Source organism: Microcebus murinus, chromosome 4 (genome assembly GCF_040939455.1).
Source record: "Microcebus murinus isolate Inina chromosome 4, M.murinus_Inina_mat1.0, whole genome shotgun sequence".
In the NCBI taxonomy this organism is placed as follows: domain Eukaryota; kingdom Metazoa; phylum Chordata; class Mammalia; order Primates; family Cheirogaleidae; genus Microcebus; species Microcebus murinus.
Window position 1 is genome coordinate 62,977,200 of NC_134107.1, and position 16,775 is coordinate 62,993,974.

Below are 16,775 nucleotides of genomic sequence, written 5' to 3' on the forward strand. Positions count from 1 at the left end.
GAATGTAGATTTGCAGCAATAAGTGGTTGAAAAGCAAGAAAGCATTTTTCAGGCAAGCTGATGAAGGTGTGGGTATTCTACTGCATTTTTCCATATTTCACTTGGATTTTTCTAAGCATCAAAGACTTTAAAATGTCATCTACTAAGAGCTCAATTAATTTCATGTGTAGTCCGTTAGGTGCCTTGGTGATATCAACTATGTGAGGCTGAAATGCTAATTTTAGTGTGGTGTCATTATTCTCAAAGTCAGTGAAGCTTTCATTGTATTCTCCAGTGAATAGGTATATAACAGCTGCATATTCTTCAAATGATTCCCATATGTCATCGGGCTCATCAATGACCTTTGCTAACTGGGGAAAATGTTCATCCAAAATTTCCTTTTGAAGGAGGAATGTTTTAAAAAAAAGATAGCTTCTTTAGAAATTCTTGGATATTTTGCCACATATCATGTATACACTTAGTTTTACACTGCAGATAAATATTCAAGTCATTTTGATTTGATATGATATCACAAAGAAATGTTGCTTTCCTATAGAAATCTTTCAACAATTCACATTGCTGATTCTGTTTTCTGTTTTCATAAAATTTAACTATCTGTTCTCACAGAGATAAAATTTTGGCTCACACCTATCCCTGATAGCCAACACGCTTTAGAAGATACAGAAAAGTCACATTCAATACCTCATAGTTCAACTTTAGCATGTTACAAAACTGATGATGTCACCTTGCATTTGCACGAATATAGTTAACAATACTTATAACCTGTTGCAAAGCGCCACTTAAAATGGTAGATTTAGGCCAGGCACCGTGGCTCATGGCTGTAATCCTAGCACTACTCTGGGAGGCCGAGGCAGGCGGATTGCTCGAGGTCAGGAGTTCAAAACCAGCCTGAGCAAGAGCGAGACCCCATCTCTACTATAAATAGAAAGAAATTAATTGGCCAACTAATATATAGAGAAAAAATTAGCTTGAGCCCAGGAGTTTGAGGTTGCTGCGAGCTAGGCTGACGCCACAGCACTCCCTCTAGCCTGGGCAACAAAGCAGAGATTATGTCTCAAAAAAAAAAAAAAAAAGGTAGATTTAGCACAGAGACTTAGCTGATACAAGATACAATTAAAAGAAATGAGAGCATCTGGATCTCTTAATATTTTTTTTTCCTCTTAATACTTTTTTTATCTGTGCAATAAACCCTTTATGTTTTCCTGTCATGGAAGGTGTACCACCATCTGTACACATATTCACTAAATTTTCCAAATTCAGTACAACTTCATGACATTTATCATGAAAGTTGTTGAGGATAACTATACCTCATGTTCTTTTTGAAAGAGCGCCCAAAGCGAGTAACTCTTCATAGCTAAGAAAATCTTCTGATATGATCCAAATGAAGCATAAAACCTGCACCGTGTCAATAGTACCAGTTGATTCATCCAAAGCAATTGAGTAATATACATTTTCCTTTTGAAGTATTGGATAAAGTTGTTCTGTTAAATTGAAAGCTAATTCATGCTGCTGATCAGTTATGGTTTTCCTTGAAAGGGGCAGTTGTTTGTACTTTAAAATGTTATCACAGTCTAAGCATCCTACAACTTCAACAATGCATTCATTCAACAATTTCTACATCACTGAATGGCTTCCCTTTCTTCCTGAGTATATAAGCTACATTATAAGTTGCTTCAGTGGCATTATTTCCAGGTCTTTTGCTACTTGTAAGAATTGTCTTTGCTTTTGCTTTTCACCTTTTAATTTCTGCAATACAACCTTTCACACCTCTCCCTCTAATTTAAAATATCTGTAGTCCTTATGAGTGTTATAATGCTGATGAGCACTGAATTTCTTTAATGTTGATATTACAGTATCACAAAGCAAGCAAATCATCTTATCTATATCAGAAACAAGATAATATTGCGATTCCCAATCCTCATTAAAAAATCTGTTTTCTGGCCAAATGTGGTGGTTCACACCTATAATCCTAGCACTCTGGGAGGCCAAGGTGGGTGGATCGCTCAAAGTCAGGAGTTCGAAACCAGCCTGAGCAAGAGCAAGACTCTGTCTCTATGAAAATAGAAAGAAATTAATTGGCCAACTAAAAATACATAGAAAAAATTAGCCGGGCATGGTGGTGCATGCCTATAGTCCCAGCTACTCGGGAGGCTGAGGCAGCAGGACTGCTTGAGCCCAGGAGTCTGAAGTTGCTGTGAGCTAGGCTGACGCCACGGCACTCTAGCCTGGGCAACTGATCCAGACTCTGTCTCAAAAAAATCTGTTTTCTTCTTTCAGCATTCTCTTGGTCTTTTTTGATATGATGGGCTGTTAAGCAGACACAATTAAAAAGTACTGTCGAGCTGTGCAACTATTCACAAATTCCACTTCAAACAGAAACACACTGCACTGCTGTCAAAAGCTGATAACAGACTGGCATACTCAACTCCCATAAACTCTCACCTACCAGCCTGGTACTGCAGTGGCACCTATCAGGTGGGAGAAGTTAGAACTAAATCATCAATGTAGTAGCTGTCAATTTACCCCTTATAGCTTACTATTGTTCTAATTGTGCCAGTCTGGGAGGATTATTTCGTTGAAATTTATTTTACTCTTTGGTATTCTAAATATGTTCATTTAAAAAAATAAAAATATAAAAGACAAACAAAAATGTATTAATAAAAGGATTTGTTCTATAAAATTTGGATTCAGTCAAAGGGCTGCACTTAAGAACCTAGAAGGCCACATGTGGCCTTAAGTCTGCAGGTTCCCTACCCCAGGCTTAGATAATTTAAAAAAGGTGTAGGGGCCCCTCCATTTTCCTAGAGAACCCTGCACTTACTCTATTGTAGCAAGGAAGGTATGATCTACATTTCCTATTTGCCTAACCATCTCTTGCACTAGGCTTTAATATCCATTACAGCAGAGACTGTATCTTGTTTACTACTGAGACCCTTCTGCCTAGTATACTACCTGGCATAAGATGAATACTCAAAAAACATACAGTAAATGAATGAACCCCAGATCACTCACCAGGTGTGTTATCTCACTCATTGCAAAAACAGGTTAATTCTCATGGGATTGTTTTTAAATTCAATTAAATAATGTATGTAAAGCACTTAGAAGAGTGGGTACACAGTAGGCATTTGATAGATAACAGTTCTTATAATTAAGGAGGACAAAACTTCACAAAACATCAAATCTACACATCTGGAGGTGAAGTGTGGCCAGAAGAAAATGCCATCTATAAAAATCTTAAAAGTCTTCATTCCTGATTAGAGCACCATAACTATAGTGTTCAAAAAATATTTCCTGAGTGGTAAGGCAAAGTAGTTACACCAAGTCCCAGAAACAAACAAATATCATCTCCCTGAACCCTGAATGAACTACAGCAGACCTTCCATAGGTAAGATCTTGGTTTGGTTAAATGGCTGCTTGGAGTACAATAAAGGGCAAAGTGTTTGACAGTGAAGTTTGTTTTATTACAAATACCAACAAATACGTGGTCCCCGCCCTAATCACAGAAAGTTTTGTGTGAAACCCCGATTAACATTTACTTTACAATAACTACAGAAACTGTAAGTTGTGAAAAAAACCAAAGATCATTTGATCTAATCTCACTTGATACAGAAATCTTCACTGCTACATATCACAGAGCATCAATTTTAGAGTCAAAGCTAGATTCAAATTCCAGTTCTGCCACTTCCTACCAAATTGCTACATGTCTGCAAAAATGTTTCAAAAGTGTAGTAGGCCCTCAGTAGCTATTGCTCCATCTGCTTTCCTTTCCAGATCTTTCACCATCCTGACTATCCTCCTAAGAATGCACTCAAGCTAGAAACATGGACCCTAGGACTGACCACAGCACTACAAGAGTGATCTGGCCAGCCCAAAGTCCAGCAGCACTATCACCTCTGAAACCCAGATCATGAAGGCAACTCAAACCAACAGGTGTCTACTGAGTACCTTCTAACAGCCAGCACTGCAGCTAATGACCAAATTGGTTTGCTTTTGTGCATTTTGCACTTGCTATAGTGCTAACACTATACAGTTGTCAAGGACAAAACCTAAATGTTTATTTAGATGGAGATGAGTCAGGAAGCAGAGCTTATTTTACTGGACTCTGGGTCAACAACCTCATTTAGTGGGCTCCCAAGGTAAGCACTTTGGTGAGAGAAGAATAAGAAATGTATACCGTTCTATACAAGCGGTATAGAGAGGACTGGAACCTTGGCTTACAGAGCTGTGGACTGCTCAGAGCTTATAGCAGGGTCAACAAACTTTTTCTATAAAAAGTCAGATAGTAAATATTTTAGGTTTTACATGCCATATCAGCTCTGTGGCAACTACTTGACTATGCTATTGTAGTATAAACGCAACCATAAACAATACCTATATGAATGAGTATGGCTGTGTTTCAATTAAATTTTATTTACAAAAGCAGGCAACAGGCCAGATTTGGTCCACAGGCTGTAGTTTAAACCCCGAGTTTAAAGCATTATTCCTGGCACATTGCTAGAACTCAATAAACATCAGGTGTATGACTCAATGTACAGCAGCGTAAGAACAAACTGTCATGCTAAAATCATTTCCACTTTTAAAAACTATTCTCTTTCCCGTCTTTTATTGTTAGTTATTACAGAGATGGTATTCAGGTGAGCACTCTGCCACTTAGCATATCATTTAGCCTTAGCCTGTGCAGCCAATGCAGCTTCTTTATACCACATAGCTTTCTTTGCCATGTTCCAACTAGTTAAGTATTCGTGTCATTCTGCATCCCTTTTGGCTGATGCTATCACTGCATAACAGGCAATATGTGTTGAGTCCAATAATTATGTAACAAGCTTTCACTCAAGCTTTGTTTCTTGTAGCATCTCTCACTTCTGGCATGATTGGCTTCACTGATTTGAAACACCCAGTTCACACCAGAATTGCCAAGGCCTGTGCTTGCCAGGGACCTTGTGAATCTTCCCTGCTTGGGGTGCAGAGCCCTTCTGAGGGCCCCTAACACTGGAGTAGCTGAGGAGAACCCTAAGGCAAAAGCTGCTATGAGCTTCCATGTGGCTTCTGGAGGCTTCACTGGGGTACAGCACACTATATGCCCCAGGTGGAGGCACAGGAGGCCCCCACTGGCCATATGCCTCATGCTCCCACTCTCTATGACCACAACCATGTGCCCAGCATTCTCCCCATAGCCCGGCGAGGCCTGGCCTTTGGCATCCCCAGGGAAGCCCAGGACACCCTCAACTTTTTTTACAGAGGTACTAGATTACCAGAACACCCATTTAACTCTCTCCCAGTTCCTCACTCCTAGCCCTGTACCCAGCATTCACCAAGTTCTCCAGATAGGTAAAGTGGAGCCCAAAGCAGTTTGATACTTATGACATATACTGTGGATTTTGCTCACTCACACACGGTATTCCAAACTTTATCTAATGTATCTACCTAGACTGCATGCCAGCAGTTAAAAATTGCATTTCTCAGATTTCCTTGAGCTAGGTTTCAGAAGTCAGTTAGGATCTGCCAGTCAAACACATTTTCTTGAGTTGTATATAGGGAATGAAGTGGGGAAAGAGGCAGAGTTCAAGACATGGTTCTGGAGCCAGTAGCTTTATCGGTGTTATCCTGACTCAACAGGCAGTTTCCTGATGGTGGCAGGAACAGCAGCTCCCTTGGTGGCCCATTCATTGTGGGTCTGGAATTCATTCCTGGATATTCAACCTTATCTGTTTCTTTAGCCTTCCCAACAGTTCTACAAACCATATAACATCCTGTAATAAATTTCTTTCTGCTTGGTTAAAAGCATATTTTGTTTTCTACAAATGAACGCTGAGCGATAAACTTGACTAAGACCAAACAACTATGTCATGTGTCAACAATGGGAGTACATTTTGAGAAGTGTCCTAAGGCGATTTTGTTGTGCAAACACCAGAGTCTCCCTACACAAATTTAGATAATATAATAGATATGGCCATGTGACTTAAGTTCTAGTCTGTGGGATCCAAGTAAAATTATAGTATACAACTTTTGGGAAGTATGTTAAAAGGGTGCATGGTAGAAATGATGCCTTTTCTCTTAACCTTTTCTTTCTCCCACAGGCTGGAATACAGAGGGATAGTTAGATTTTAAATTGTTTTATATGAGAATATGGAGCTACTTGATGCAGATGGAGACTCAAGAAAGAATGACCCTACACCCCTGATGGTCATCTCAGCCCCGTCCTGCCTATGAGAGACAATTAAACTTTCCTCCTGTTTACACTGCGGTTACCCTGCATTTCTGTCACCCATCTTAACTGCTATATTATACAAGAAAGAAAAACTAAAAATAGCTTCTTTGTAACTATTTCTATTGTGTAATAATCATCAATCGAGTCATGAATGCAAAGAGCTTTTTAAAGAATGTGCTCAAACCACAATCTAATCCAAATACAAACAGAACATAAAACCATGTGTGAGTGTAGGCCAACAGAGTCAGAAAATCAAGCCTAATAAACAACACCAAAATTTATCAGTCAAGCTGAGCAAAGCAACAAAGGTAATTCTGTCAGAGGAAATGGATGATCACCTTACCTGATGGTGAATTCTAGCAGCTCCTGGGCTCCCTGAGGATCCAGGTGCTGAAGACTATAAACTCTTTCAAGGCTCTGCTGTAGGAACTGCTGGGAAGGATCCTCCTGAGGCGTGATGTTGGGAGAAACGGCTGATGACACCAGTTTTCTACCTGGTAACTAAGCAAACACAGTGGTATTATAGTACCATCAAGTTCTGTGGCTCAGCTTTTAGTTACACATACACACACAAAACAGAAAACCATGAGTCAAACAAAACAGGAAAAAAGGTTAGGAGAGGGTCTTCAAATAACCTTTCTCCCCTTCCCCAGCTATAGAGGGAGAGAAAGAAAGAGAAAATGCACACATGGTCTATCCCAATACAGCCTCAATGCCAGGAGAAAAATAAAAGAGAATGATATAATATTATTTTCTGTTGCCAACTGAAATAAATGGGCTAACCATAAGAATGGGACTAAAACTTAAGCTGTGTTACATTTATTTTTAAATTTCATCTTTCCTTTGATGGAAGAGTGATGATTATTCCCAAATAAGTTTATGTAGCATGCTATAAAAATGTTTTATATGAGGATAATTATAATTCTTTTTTTACTGTTAAAAGTAGTTATCTTGCCGGGCGAGGTGGCTCACGCCTGTAATCCTAGCACTCTGGGAGGCTAAGGCGGGAGGACTGCTCAAGGTCAGGAGTTCGAAACCAGCCTGAGCAAGAGCGAGACCTTGTCTCTACTAAAAATAGAAAGAAATTAATTGGCCAACTAAAAATACATAGAAAAAATTAGCCGGGCATGGTGGCGCATGCCTGTAGTCCCAGCTACTTGGGAGGCTGAGGCAGTAGGATCACTTGAGCCTAGGAGTTTGAGGTTGCTGTGAGCTAGGCTGATGGCACAGCACTCTAGCCCAGGCAAGAGAGTGAGACTCTGACTCAAAAAATAAATAAAAATAGTTATCTTTTAAGAAAGCGATGGAGAGGGGATAGCAAAGAGGATTTCATTTTTCACTTTTTTATCTTCTCTAAAGTTTAAATTTTCTAACCATATATATTATTCTAAAAAAAATAATTTGGAGTTACTCAATTAGGGATGAGCTAATATAGAGAGTTTAGAAGAATGCTGGGCACAAAGCATTCACTAAATGTTTGCTATTATTACTATGCTCCATTAAAAAATTTCTTCTTTCCATATATCTCTAGGTTTTAAAAATAATAAAAGTTTATTAAAAAATAAACACATTGAGAATCATGGCTTTATGTAATTGTTAATATATAACAACTGATTCTCTGTTCTAAAATATTATCTATTGTTCCAGATTCCTTTTTCTTGCCATATACTACATAATCAATAACCAAAGGACACTAAAATGAACCTTCTAAAAGTATAAACCAAAGGGAGAGAGCTTAAGTGAGAAAGAGAATGAATGACTGAGTTTTCAAAGTATATAGCCTACTTTCTGCTATTGAATAACCAAAAATTACCAAAAATCAAAAAACCAGGCCGCAAGCAATGGCTCACACCTATAATCCTAGCACTTCGGGAGGCCAAGGCAAGAGGATTGCTTGAGCTCAGGAGTTTGAGACCAGCCTGAACAAGAGAGAGAGAGACCCCACCTCTAAAAAAAAAAAAAAGAAAGAAACAGAAAAACTAACCGGGCATGCTGGCACATACCTGTAGTCCCACCTACTCAGGAGGCTGAGGCAGGAGGATTGCTAGAGCCCAGGAGTTTGAGGTTGCCAGTGAGCTATGATGGTTCCACTGCACTCTAGCCAGGGGCAACAGAGTAAGACTCTGTCTCAAAAACAAACAAACAACACAAAACAAAACAAAAAACCCCCAAAGCAAGGACAAGAGATGTTTTCAACATACCCTCAAGGCAGGAACAAGATGAGAAAGACTGTCTCTGAGGTAGGCATAGTGCCTGAAGGTGTGATCTGAGAACAATGCTGGCATGGTTGGACAGGTTTTAGCAGCATTGAAAATAAGAACCAAAACTGCAATATCTGATAGGCCACTGGGTTAAGTAAACTTGGAAGTATAAAAGGTTGGGCCTGGCCAGAATCTGGTACCTCTTTTCCCACCCCCAAAATTCCAAACAAGGGACTATGGTTTTCTCTTTTTTTCTTAAGAACCCAGAGAAAAGCAATGGTTTTCTAATAATCAAAGAAAAGTAAATTCAAACAACAGATACATTCCCCTACTCCACCCACACCCCTAATTACCAATGGTTTTTAAAAATAATGTTGGATGTTGCTGAGAATACCAACAAATAGCAACTCTTGGTACATTCATTGCCTATTAAAGTACATACTGGCACAATCCCTTTCGATGATAATTTGGTACCAGGCAGTAAGAGTCCTGTGACTACTGAGTAATTCCACATCGCAAAATCTATTCTAAGTAAATAACTTAATATCACAGAATCATTTATAAAAGCAAAAACAGTAGTTCCTTCTTATGCAAGATGGATATGGTCCAAGACCTCAAGTGGATTCCTGAAACCACAGATAATTCCAAATCTGAATGCCATCAATCAGAACACATTTCTGTTCAGGTTTTCCATCCACATATTTAATGCCTTTTCCACCTTAACTAAAGGCACTTATAGAGCACTGTGGCTTTAAGCTTTGCAGCTTGAGGTGCACGAATTTCTTGTTCTTTCTTCACAATTTTACAGATAGATGTGTTTTTACTATAGATCCTAGCAATCTCAGTATATGATTTTTTTTATCTTTTCTTATTGAGAACTTTCACCTTTTCACTCAAAGGAATCATTTACAGCTTCTCTTTTGTAGATCCAAAGTGCCAGCATCACCATCACTCTTGCGCTCTGAGACCATTTAAAAACTAAAATAAGGTGGCCGGGCGCAGTGGCTCCCGCCTGTAATCCTAGCACTCTGGGAGGCCTAGGCGGGCGGATTGCTCAAGGTCAGGAGTTCGAAACCAGCCTGAGCAAGAGCGAGACCCTGTCTCTACTATAAATAGAAAGAAATTAATTGGCCAACTAATATATATAGATAAAATTAGCCGGGCATGGTGGCGCATGCCTGTAGTCCCAGTTACTCGGGAGGCTGAGGCAGAAGGATCGCTCGAGCCCAGGAGTGTGAGGTTGCTGTGAGCTAGGCTGACGCCAGGGCACTCACTCTAGCCTAGGCAACAAAGTGAGACTCTGTCTAAAAAAAAAAAAAAAACTAAAATAAGGTTTCCTTGAACACAAGCACTGTGATACCTCAGCAATCAATCTGATAACCCAGATGGTTACTAAGTAACTAATGAACAGGGAGTATATACAGTGTGAATGTGCTGGACAAGGGGATGATTCACATCTGAGTGGGATGGAGAGGAATGAAGCATGATTTTATCACACTTCTCAGAATAGCGTCCAAACTTATGAATTATTTCTAGAATATTCCATTTAGTATTTTCAGGCCATGGTTGACCTCAAGTAACTGAAATCGTGAAAGTGAAATCGCAGATAAGGGTAGACTAGTGTAATAAGAAATAAAAGAAGAAAATAATTTAACAACTATGTTTCACATACTTGATAGAATGCATCACACAATCATTAAAAATATTTGTAAAGTATTTAATATTGCTGCACGAGGATGACATGCAAACTTGTGAAGTATTCCATATTTTAAAATAGATAAATTAAAAAAATAATTTAATATTGTATTATAAGCATTTTCATTATAAAGTGAAAAAACAGGGTCTAAAACATATAGAAGTTATGATAGCAGCTATCTATTATCAAATATTTGTTGATGAAATAAACTATGTTAAAAAACAAAATAACAGTAGCTAAATTCCAACCTCGAGCTTTTTTAAAAATGAGAAAGAAATCCACCAAAATATTAACAGATTACTTTAGCTAGTAAGATTTTAGGTGTTAAATATAAAGTTTCTTCTTTCTACTCTTTGGATTTTCTGTGTATATTAATTTTATAACACATAGAATATCAGAAATTAAAAGATAAATATGCCTTCTAACAATCTTCCACATGTTTCCCTATGGCAGTGTCTAATACCTGCCTACCCTGTATTTATCCCTTCCTTTCTTAAAATATTCTTTGTTACTAATAACGAAGGAGGCTGAGGCAGGAGGATCCCTTGAGCCCAGGAGTTTGAGATTGCTGTGAGCTAGGCTGACGCCACGGCACTCACTCTAGCCTGGACTCTGTTTCAAAAAAAAAAAAAGACATAAGAGAAAGAACACAGGCTTTAAAACCAGAGATGTCTTGCTCTGAATCCCAGGATCTGCTGCTTGGAGTTACTTAAACTCTGAGACTCAATTTGATCTGTAAAGTAGAAATAATACCTCCTTCCAGAGTTATTTAGAAGATCTGTGACAAAATGTATAAAGCCTTTACAGTTAGCTCCCCATATCCATGGGTTCTCCTTCCATGGATTCAACCAACTGTGGATAGAAAATATTAAAAAAAAGGGGGGGGGGATGGTTGCATCTCTGCTAAACATAGTTTTTCTTTTCCTGTCATTATTTCTTAAACAATATCATATAACAGCCATTTATATAATATTTACAATGTATTCGGTATTATATGTAATCTCAAAATAATTTAAAGTATATGGGAGAGAAGCTAGGTGCTGATAGCTGAGGCCTGTAATCCCAGCAATTCAACAGGGCTGAGGCTAGAGGATCACTTTACTTGAGGCCAAGAGTTGGAGACCACCCTGAGCAACACAGCAAGATCCTGTCTCCAAAGAAATGAAAAAATATTAGCTGGGCATGGTGGCATACAACTGTAGTCCCAGTTACTTGGGAGGCTGAGGCAGGAGGATTGCTTAAGCCCAGAAGTTAAAGGCTGCAGTGAGCTATAACTGCACCACTACACAACAGGCTGGGCAACAAAGTGAGAGTCTATTTCTAAAAAATATAAATAAATTATATGGAAAGATGTGCATAGGTTATATGCAATTAATACACCATTTGATATAAGGGACTTGAGCATCTGTGGATTTCAGTACCGAAGGAGGTCCTGGAACCAATCCCCAACAGATACTGAGGGAGAACTATAAACAGTAAGTACAATATAGTAAGTGTTAAATAAATGTCAAAAATAATTATTAGTATTAAATTCTTATAAAAACAAGTATGAAAGCTGAAAATAATAACCATCAGGGTCCCTCAAGGCATACTTTTTACTTAACGAATATGAAAAAAATAGAACTCGGACCATTCTAGCTACACGTAGAAAGAGAAGCCAAAGTTCCCTGCCAACACAACAGGGCCTGCACAAAGAATAGAGGATACAAGCTGGATCATCCATGTCCGGTTCAGCTGTGTCAAAAAATGGGTGGGTGCTCAGAAGCTCTGGCACCAAAGGAAGTACCAGGGTTGGATGCCGACTTCCCAGAAACTTCAAGCACCTGAAACAAACAAATAAGAACCCACTTCAGTACATTTGTAAGTCCTTTAAAAAGTACTAGGAACTGGAATCAGAAAACCTGATTTGAAATTGGAAATTCTCAACCACACACATTTGCTAACTCTATGACTTCAGATATATCATCTGAAGTGAATTTAGTTAATTTATCTAAAAAATTGGTTATTATGAACATAAAAGAGCTGGTTATTTAACCAAAAGTGATTTCCATTTTTCTTACCAAGATAGCCCTGGTTTGGCTCAGGTATCAGGCAGGCAGCAAAGTGCTCAGAGAAGGCAGACCCAGCCCAAAGGCTGAACCACTAGTGGTCTGAACCAGTGGTCCCAAACCTTTTTGACACCAGGGACCAGTTTCACAAAAGACAGTTTCCCATGGATGGGGGTTGGGAAGGGGAGGTGGAGCTCAGGTGGTGATGTGCAGCCCTGTTTTCCTAACAGGCCATGGGCTGGTACCAGGCAGGTCTAAACCCATCCTGACAATCCCATTCGGATTTTCTAGTTACTGGTTTGCTGGTAAAGTAACCCAGTTCTAGTCAATGGAGCAAGAGAGGAAAAGTCTGCTGGGGAGCTTCTCAAGAATGTTTTTTTAACCAAATAAAAAGAGAAATGCACCTTACTTTGTGTCTTTAGATACTGTCTTATGAGGTAGCTATCTTGGAACTATGAGAAGAAAGCTAAGAGAACTTCCGAGAAATCAACCACAGCCCTACCCTGTTAACTAGTTGAATGACCAATCCTGAAACCAACCTTCTGAGTTCTTGTTATGTAAAAAAAATTAGACCTATTGTTTAAGATATTTTTAATCAGTCTGGGCAACTGTAATCCTAGCATTTTGGGAAGCCGAGGTGGGAGTATTACTTGAGGCCAGGAGTTCAAGACAGGCCTGAGCAAAGCGAGACCCCATTTCTACAATAAAACAGAAATATTAGCCAGGTATGGTGGCATGTACCCATAGTCCCAGCTACTCAGGAGGCTGAGGCTGAAGGACTGCTTGAGCCCAGGAGTTTGAGGTTGCTGTGAGCTATGATGACGCCACTGCACTCTAGCCCAGGTGACAGAGTGAGACTCTGTCTCAGAAAAAATAAAAAATAAAAATAAAAAAGATATTTTAAATCAGACTGTCTTTTATTTATAGGCAAAAGCATTCCAAGTGATATGCTCGGTAAAGTCCTGAAATCAGAGACATAGTCTGAAATTGTGTAGCCTTAGGCAGGTAAGTTTCTTCATCTGCAAAATAGGATTAAAAATAATTACGTCATTGAGGTGTTATAAGGATTAAATGAGATAACTAATATAATGGACTTAGTAAGGTACCTGCTACATATTAAGAACTCAATAAATAGCCGGGCGCGGTGGCTCACGCCTGTAATCCTAGCACTTTGGGAGGCTGAGGCGGGCGGATTGCTCAAGGTCAGGAGTTCGAAACCAGCCTGAGCAAGAGCAAGACCCCGTCTCTACCATAAATAGAAAGAAATTAATTGGCCAACTAATATATATATATAAAAATTAGCCGGGCATGGTGGCGCATGCCTGTAGTCCCAGCTACTCGGGAGGCTGAGGCAGCAGGATTGCTTGAGCCCAGGAGTTTGAGGTTGCTGCGAGCTAGGCTGACGCCACGGCACTCACTCTAGCCTGGGCAACAAGCGAGACTCTGTCTCAAAAAAAAAAAAAAAAAAAAAAAAAGAACTCAATAAATGTTAGCTATTATGACTACATGAAGGCCCTTTATAAGCAATAAGGAATTACATAAGCGAGATAATTACAGTCCCAGCTACTTGGGAGGCTGAGGCAGGAGGATCGCTTGAGCCCAGGAGTTTGAGGTTGCTGTGAGCTAGGCTGACGCCACGGCACTCACTCTAGCCTGGGCAACAAAAGTGAGACTCTGTCTCAAAAAAAAAAAAAAAAAAAAAGGAAGTATAAATCTTAATCTTGGTCCTCACTGAATTTATAATCTAGCTGAGGCAAAGATGATCAACACTCTAAGTTAGTGAGCTATCAAATGAAGGACATTCTACTTTCTACCCATCAAGGCAGAAGAGATCACTACCATCAAAAAAAGTATCACAAAGGATATGGGACTTCACCAGGAACTGGAGAACACACAGATTGGCAAAAGAGAGAGAAAACAAACACCATAAACAAATTCATGAATATAAGGGGCATGAAAGGCATCTCAACTAAAGCACTTGACCTTCTTAGAAAAGTATGCTCTTCCCAGTCTGCTTTTATTTGTGTGTGGAAAGAACTTCATTAGTTTTCTGGCCTCCCTCAGCCCTTTTACTCAACATGCCTCAGGGCACATTGTAAAGCAGGGGCTCCCAACCTATGGTGGGTTGTATAATTATTTCATTATATGTTACAATGTAATAATAATAATAGAAATAGAGTGCATAATAAATGTAATGTGTTGAATCATCCCGAAACCATCTTCCCCCCAACCCTGATCCATGTAAAACCTGTCTCATGAAAACGGTCCCTGGTGCCAAGAAAGTTGGGACTGCTGTTGTGATGCATTTTGGCCTCCAGGTTCTACTCCTTTATTTTTAGCTCTCATTCTCTTGAGAACTCAGATAGGGAACACAAGTGCTATGGTGTCCCCTGAGAGACACCTACATTTCTGGGCCTCTCTAAAACTAGACTTCAATTCTGGTTTATTAACATAGTTAATTTTTTACTATGTCATCTACCTCTCTGTGTATTTCCTACGTCTCTCCCTTACTGCTATTTGAAGGCCAGGTCTGAGCCAAATCCATTTTTAAATCTCCACAGCACCTAACATACAGTGATTGTGTTACAAAAAGTGCTCAAGTAATCATTACAAAATGAACTAATGCTATATAAACAGAGAAAATTATGTCCTTCAAAACCTTCATTTATGTATATATCTTCATCAATATCTTACAAAAACACTACTGTGACTATACCTTTACTTTTTATCATACTTTTTTGGTTGTTCTTTTCTTTTTTTCTTTTCTTTTCAGAGATGGGGTCTCGCTCTGTCACCTAGGCTAGAGTACAGTGGTACAATCATAGCTCACTCAGCCTCCAACTACTGGAATGGAGTGATCCTCCTGCCTCAGACTCCTGAGTAGCTGGGACTACAGGCACATACCACAGCACCTGGCTAATTTATTTTTTATTTTTTATAGAGACAGGGTCTTGCTATGTTGTACAGGCTGGTGTTGAACTTCTGGCCTCAAGCGATCTTCTCGCCTCAGCCTCCCAAAGTGCTGAGATTACAGGTATAAACTGCCACACTCAGCCTTTTTTTGACATTTCTAAATAAAGTCACCATTCATTGGAAAAGGTGAAAAAAAATTAAGTGATAATTAGAATAGGTAACCTCAAAATCTTTTGGAGCACTATGTGGTTAAAGAGGTTTTTTTCCACACTTACCAAATAAAGAGGCCTTACATAAATATTCTGGGTGAACCAAATAACTACATATCTTATTTTAATGCTAGAAGAATGTTCTGTGAAGCATTTCATAACAACTCCTTTCACCAAGCAAAAGTAATCATTCCTTTTGTGTCTCCACAGGACTACAGTTACTGCTATAGGTGCTTATCCCACTACAATCACCACACTCCAAATGACTGAGAGCTCCTTGAAGACAGTCAATAAATGTATATGGAATGGAGCTGAACTGGATTGTAGAAACATAAAGAAATAGCAAAATAAAAAACCAGACATCAAAAATGTTACCTAGAGCAAGACTCTCCTGGTATTTTCAGTTTTTAATATATTTTCCAAGTATCTTATTTAACCCACAGTTTTTCTCTTAGTGACAAATTTTTTTGAAAATCAATAAACTAGACACAGTTGGGGTGGTCTCATCACATAAGCTCATTTAAACACGAGGAGCACACATTTTATATTACATGTATGCAAGTAGTCCTTCAAATAAAGGCTCATGAGTAGTATTAACAGCTTGATGATAGTAAAGCTAGAGATAACCAAGGGGAAAAAATGACTGTGATTTCCCAACTGTAGGTTAAGTGAAAGCCCTACCTCTAATCTCTATGATGATGGTTCGGATCCTGTACAAAAATGCAAAATAGACAAAGGAGTGATTAACATTATATAGGAGAAAGAGAAAAATCAAATGGACTCATCTCTGTACCTCTAACACCTATCATATAGCTTGATGCATACTCAGCATACAGCAGGTTTGTAAAATTCACTTAGCATGGCTAAAGGTACACAAGATTTCCTAGGATAAACAAATGTGATATTCAGTTTATGAATCAGACTCCTGAGAGTTTAGTTAAGTTATATCAGATTTCAAAATTAAAGGTAAAATTGAGGGCCATACCCTTAACCTATGATGATTCACCAAATAACGTCAGCATTGTACATTTACCGCATTATAAGACTCAGTAAGTAAATAGGCAAAAAAGTCCTTACTTCCATATGGAGTCCCTGTCAGTAGGGTACTTGGCTAAATTTTTCAGCAGTTCCACCAATGCAAGATGAATCCCTTCCTTGGTTGAAACATTAGTACAGCATAAGAGTTCATGAAGAGCCTCTCTAATATCTCTGGATGAATCCTTAAAAAAAAAAAAACAACACAATACGTAATAATAGTAGTCACTGTTGGTTAGCAGACTCAGCCTCCACCTACCATCCCCTTCTATTTAGCCACCTTCCCATTTGGGTGGCCATGTAACAAAATATGTATAAGTTTGCCAGCTAAAATTCCTGAAAAAACTTCCATTTTATTGATAAATAAAGGACCAGATACAGTAGCTCTGCCCACTTTGCCTCTTTAACCTTCCTTCTTCTTCCTGTCTGTAACTCAGTCATGATGCTAAAGGTACATAAGCCTTC

General features: G+C 38.9%; 1 protein-coding gene across 1 annotated transcript in view; it reads right to left on the reverse strand.

Moving 5' to 3' along the window:
- INTS4 (integrator complex subunit 4) overlaps positions 1-16,775 on the reverse strand; it is a 103,636-nt gene that overhangs the window by 26,514 nt on the left and 60,347 nt on the right. The window contains exons 12-15 of the mRNA XM_076002338.1: positions 16,353-16,495; positions 11,813-11,928; positions 8,410-8,543; positions 6,552-6,709 (exon numbers count right to left, since the gene is read on the reverse strand). Of these exons, the coding sequence (XP_075858453.1) occupies positions 6,552-6,709; positions 8,410-8,543; positions 11,813-11,928; positions 16,353-16,495 (551 nt within the window). The remainder of the gene's footprint in view (positions 1-6,551; positions 6,710-8,409; positions 8,544-11,812; positions 11,929-16,352; positions 16,496-16,775) is intronic.